Source organism: Arvicola amphibius, chromosome 9 (genome assembly GCF_903992535.2).
Source record: "Arvicola amphibius chromosome 9, mArvAmp1.2, whole genome shotgun sequence".
Taxonomy (NCBI): Eukaryota; Metazoa; Chordata; class Mammalia; order Rodentia; family Cricetidae; genus Arvicola; species Arvicola amphibius.
Genome location: NC_052055.2, coordinates 109,758,044 through 109,764,043, shown reverse-complemented (window position 1 = coordinate 109,764,043; position 6,000 = coordinate 109,758,044). Strand labels below are relative to the sequence as shown.

At 43.1% G+C, this 6,000-nt stretch overlaps 1 protein-coding gene across 1 annotated transcript in view; it reads right to left on the bottom strand.

Annotated features, from left to right (window-relative positions):
- Positions 1 to 379: 379 nt before the first annotated feature.
- Positions 380 to 6,000, bottom strand: part of Tmem26 (transmembrane protein 26) — a 43,676-nt gene continuing 38,055 nt past the window's right edge. The window contains exons 5-6 of the mRNA XM_038343294.1: positions 5,400 to 5,476; positions 380 to 2,474 (exon numbers count right to left, since the gene is read on the bottom strand). Coding sequence (XP_038199222.1) covers positions 2,059 to 2,474; positions 5,400 to 5,476 — 493 coding nt within the window. The 3' untranslated portion in view covers positions 380 to 2,058. The remainder of the gene's footprint in view (positions 2,475 to 5,399; positions 5,477 to 6,000) is intronic.

The following is a 6,000-nucleotide window of genomic DNA, read 5'->3' as shown; positions in this document are numbered from 1 at the left end:
GGGCTAATTACAAAATACTTTATTTAAACACTAGAAAGTCTTTCATGAAACCAAGCCAAGCCTCAGATTTGAAAGCACTTAAAAATATCCTTGCAATAGTCATACTACTTTATGATCTATTTTTAGAAGCTTGGTGTTTGTTTTTCTGGGGAAAAAGATAAATCCCATAAAAATATGCTGTGGGCAAATAGGCAGTAAGGAGAGGCCCATACATGTCATGGGCGAAGGGATTCAAAACAAAGCAGGCAGCACAGCAAGAGAAGGCTGAGGCGGTTTGACAAATTTCAGGTATTATTACCTTTTCCCTTTCTGCGTACCATTGCTGAGTGTTTTATTTTTAAAATATTTTTATTTATTTTATTTTGTGTGTGTGTGTGTGTGTGTGTGTGTGTGTGTGTGTGTGCATGAGCATAGTCAGTGCCCACAGAGACCAGAAGAGGACATTGCAAGCCCTGGGTTGTGGGTGTTAGGATGAATCCCAGTCCTCTGCAAGAGCAATACCTGCTCTTAACCTTGAGACATCTCCTCGAGTCCTCAAGTTGCTAAGAATGTTAAATAATATACCTCCAAAGCTGTCGCATTCTCCACTTGATATAATACAATCTTAACTTGCATACAATTATTATGAAAAGTTACGAGGGCATTCTGCTTCTTTCCTGCACAGTTTACAACCATGACATTGCTAAAGTGGGAAGCACAAGAAATCAAAGACGTAGAAATTACTAGAAAACAGTTGTGGTTGTATACAAAATAGAACTTGTTTATAAAAACATGTTATCAAACGTGGTAGATAAATACTATACCATACCAGAAATTCATACTTTAAAAACAAATGTCCCAACTGATCATCTAATGGTCACGTCCAATTTAGGAAGTCCCCTGAATAAATGACTCAGAGTTCCTGGGAACGCTAGTGTGGGTTGATTGATGCTTTGAACTCTAGTACAGTTTTAGAGTTGTTTGCTAGATTGCCGTGCCCAGTATTCACCACGTATTTAAGAATGTCTAGAGATGTGTAAAGGAAGAGCAAGACTATTTCAGGCACGGGAAACAAAGCCACCAAAATCCCCAAGAGGTGATGGGGTGCCTTGTGATGTTCAGCATCAATGGAGGCCCTGTGCATGTGGCTGGCACCGCTATCCATCACCTTGTTCTTGAGACCAGGGACCATATATCTCGGGAGTTGTGGCTCACTCTTCTACTGGTGCTGCTCCTGCAGTGGCTGTTGGCTGCCACCGGAAACCATGGCAACACTAAGGACCACAAACTCCTCCATCCCTGCCTGCCAGAGCTCCCTGCAACCTGGTCATGTGATTCACTTTGACAATGCAGAAAAAGCAAACTAACTTGGTAGTTGAACCTAAATGGCCGGCTGTCAACTTTGTGCACCCACGCCTGAAGTTGTCACTATTCTCTAAGAACATATGTGCCATGGCAGAATACCGCCTTGGTCCAGAAGGAAGATATTCCTTGGTGGGACTGTAAAGCTACCATGGCTATTTTGTTTTTCACTGAAAAAGCTGGACAGCTCGAATTCCAAGCTTCCACCTCACAGCAGGCTTATTTTAAAAGCATTTCCCCCATTTGTTCTGCACTCATTATATATATATATATATCAGAGAGACAATGCAGAGAACACCAGATGAGAGAGTGTGATGGTCCCACCACAGTTAAAGGCTCTGTATAACCATGTCACGCTAGAGAGTTGATGGTGGGGATGCTACTTGTCAGCCCTAAATCTTTGGAAGGTGTGCCATGTCAGCCCTGTCTTCAACCTTCCAAACAGTTCCATGAGAACCAACCACTTACGAGTGTTTCTCAGAGTTGGGTAATGTCTGCTACCATGGTAGGAGGTTGTAACGGTAGGCACACATCAAAGTTTCTTCTATTCAGATGAAAAATTCAAGAGTAAGTTGCCTGTAATACAAGATCATTTGTTTGTGTTGTTTCCTTAAAAGCTGTTGTAGGTGAACATTGGGTGGGGGTGGGGGTAGAAAGAGAACCAGGCTCTAAGAAGACAATGAGTTAAGTTCCTGGCTGCATGAGGGGAACAAGCACCTAAGGTATGGGGTAGGATTCCTCAGAGGTGACAGGCGAGGTTTGCAAAGGCACGGCCTCCCTGGAGATGTCCTCCCACTCACTGGGACTGCTCTCAGAGGGCTGGTCCTGGACACTGGGCTGTGCTGGGAGCCTTTCTGGACCGTCTTGCATAGAAGCACGGGTGGCCATGATCAAAGCCACCAGCCGATAGAAGTGCAACGCCATCACCAGGGAATTCTTCACGGCGAAGAACACCAGCATGTGATTGATCACTCGGAAGTAGATCATCAGGACGAGGCGCACCACAAGGAAGGGGCCATCTTGGATGAAGAAGCTGAGCCCAATGGCCCATAGATCTGCACTGTACTGGCACAGGAAGAGCCTGAGGAAGCCCCTGGCTTTCACAGAAGAGGGGCACACCAGTTTCAGCTGGACTGGAGAATGAAAGAAACAACAATGAACATTCTGAGGTGAAAGACAGGAATAGACTCTATGTAGATGGTCTGGTTGTGAAGAATGGAGAGCGTCTGTCTATGCAGTGTAGTCCTGGGAGGAAGCGGGGAGATGTCTCTCCACCTCAGCCCTCCACTTCCTGGCTCTGTGCTTCCATCCACTTTAAAGGCCTTGCATTGTCTCCCAGCCTCCCAGTACGGAATGACCAATTAAATAGACTGAAGAGCATAAGATACAAAGGAAACCGCTATGTGTGTGTTTGGGGGTCTGCAGAGGGGGCAGGCAGCAGAGACCTGTCTGTACTTGCGGGGACTCAAGTCAGGGAACCTGGTACTACCCCTGGTTGCCTCTCTCTCTAGCACTGAGATACTGGCCATGTTGCATAACCTACAGGCATGTCAGTTTCTCCCTTGAAACATTGAAGAGCCTGACTCCTAGGACCTGGGTCTCTCTATTCATCAGCTTTTTTGGAAGAGATGTGTAGACAGATCCTTTACTCATGTTCTTTCTTTACACATCTTCTTTCTATTGGAATAGCACCCTGTCTCTTTTTCTGCTCTCTGCTTCTTCCTTCGGTCTTCCTGGAGGAATGAGGGACTTTCTTGACTGGTAAGGACAGTATATGAATGGCAGAGTCCCCAGGCAGACCGTCCAGGATGCTTCCTCTAGCGTGCCCCTATTTCCACATTTCACTCAACTCAAGTGCTTAGAATTCAAATTTAAATTGAACTCACATTAAACATAATTTTTCTGTGTTGGTGATGGCGTGTGTCTGGTGTGGGAGCTCAAATAATAATTCTATTCTATTTTGTCCTCATGCCTTCTGCTTTTGTCTCCCAGTTTATAAGCAAGACTGAGAATAATTGCAGATGTGTGTGTGTGTGTGTGTGTTAGTTGAACAAAAGGAGACTCCATCAACAGATGAAACTTTTGTTTTAATTTCAAAGATGTAAATTTAATTCAGGGTCAAGGGTAGAAAATAATCCTCTTCGTAATAATAAAGCCTTCCTTCTGGAGTTTTCCAACAAAGAATGTTTCCATCCAGCAAGGGCATGCAAATATGAAGCGACTTTGATGGGGTTGAGCATAATGTACTACTTGTTGGAGAATACAATAGCAGTTTAGTCAGAAGTGACATTTGGTCTTTGTTTTCCAAACAGCTGCGTAGCGTTATCACCTCTGAACGTTTACACAATTTCTTTCTTAAATAAAAATTTTCTTAGCAAGTCTGCAAACCACAAGACAGGAGAGGGCGAGCAAATGACAAAGGAAAGACACACTGAAGGTCAGTGAGTGCCTTTCTTGAGAATTCCACATTCGGGGAATCCCTTTTGGTGGACCTCCCCCCTCCACCAGGGTATAAAGGATGGAGCTTTGGAGTCTATCTGAAGAGCAGCTGGCTGGCTTCTAGCTGGGTAACGAGCACCATGTACCTAAGGCAGATTTCAGCAAAACATCTGTATGCTGTTTGCATATATTTGTTTGTGATTATTAATCTGTAATTGGATTGGCATTTTCCTCTTTTTTTTTCCTTTTTGATAAAGGATCTCAATATGTAGCTGTGGCTGGCCTAGAAGACACAAAGCAGACCAGGCTGGCCCCAAACCCAGAGAGCCGCATGGGACCCCTCCTCCCCTCCCCCCCCTTCAGAGTTCTAGGATCAAGGGAGTGCACTGCCATGCCCAACTATGCCCAACCTTTTTCTTTTTCTAATTTGAAAAAAGTCTGGCAACTCTTGCCATCTATCCAGGAAACAATTTTATTTAAGAAAGTGTGAGTTTAGGATCTAGAGTGTTCGGAAGACCTCTGAGTCTATTAATGTGGACCCCCAAATTCACGTATTCTGTTTTAGTATCACCCTGAAGCCAGCAGGATGATGAGGAAAAGAGAACTGTTAAAGTCTGGGCCTCCTCGAGAGTAACAAACCAAGGACAAGAATTGCCAAGTCATATTTCCAGCAGACCAAAAAGTCACAGTGTGAGTTCAAGCTGCAGCCATTCCACAGAGCTCTCTATGATGCTAAGTCTGTTTCACATCTTTGCTGCCCAGCATGAGAGCCACATGCGAATTACGGCCAGCGTTACTGAAAAGTTGCTCCTTAAGCTTTATTGAATATCAAGCCGTCCAGCTATGTGTGGCTGGTGTGCACCATAAGGTAGGACAGCGCAGCTATAGGAAGTCAGTATCATGGCATTCCAGCCAAATGGTTTACTTCTTTCCCACCCTTAAAGGCTGGCGTATTCATTAAAGTTAAAATAAGGGCTGCCATGAAAGGAAATCATAACTTTCCACATGGGGCTCGGAACTGCACCTCTTACCTTGTATGTGACATCTCACAATGTGACTGGCTGGAAATATGGAGGCCGCACATCAACAGGTCACTAAACACTCGCTATATTATTGATTCATAATAATATATGATGCTGTCAATATCATCCCAGTTCACAGGTGAAAAACTGAGACACATATCTTAATAAATTTTGGCAGGATTACAAATAATGAATGATAGAAGTGTTAGTGAAGTCAGATATAAAACAGCACAGTCAACAGCTCAAGCACTTATCATTATTAATTTTGGGTTTCTCTTTTGGAAATCAAATCTTACATAGAACAGACTGACCTCAAACTTGCTGTATAGCCAAGGATGACTTTGAACTTCTGTTCCTTCTGTCTCCGCCACTAGAGTGCTGGGCTTAAAGGAACACACCACCGTACCTGGATATATATACTCATTTATCTTAAGCTCAGCCACACACCAAGGTGGGTCTACAATTGGCTTTCCTGAATTTCAAACCTACCTTCCTTCTAAGTTAAAGTAGAGCTAACACTGCCTCCTTCATGCTAGTATGGTTTGTATTTAAGAGTCGTACGTTTCTGTTTCTTTATGTAAATATGAATACATTTACCTGCCAGGTCCAGGGGAAACTGTAGCATACTCCATGTCCATACGGCAAGGATGCCACAGATCAGTATAAGGTTAGTCCTAGAAGACAAGAGCATTTTAAATCATCAATAAAACATGACCAAATGCAGAAGAGAGAGATCAGCTAAAATGCAGCTTGTTGTGTACTAACTAAAGCTTTTTGGAGTTAGCAAATATATTGTGTTAAAGTAAGTCCGCAAAAAAATAACCATGCCTGACAATGGAACTGTACAAAAGATACATAGCATAACTGTACAAAAGGCTGCATAGCAAGTTTGAGACCATCCTGGTCTACACACGATCTTGTCTCTAAAAAGAAAAACAACAGAAAAATAAATAAATCATAATAAGCAGAAATGAGAACACAGCCTACTGATCCCAAATTCTTCTCTACTCTGCTAACACTGTAGAAACATTACAGGAGAGAAATGCTGTAAGAAACAGCTAGATACAGACACAAGCATTCAGACTCCCAACTATGATAATGATGTCCCAGAAAAGCAGACTATAGCACCAAGATTCCAAGACGGTAATAAAAAGATAATTCAAAGAGCTGGAGGGATTACTTAGTGGTTAGAGCACTT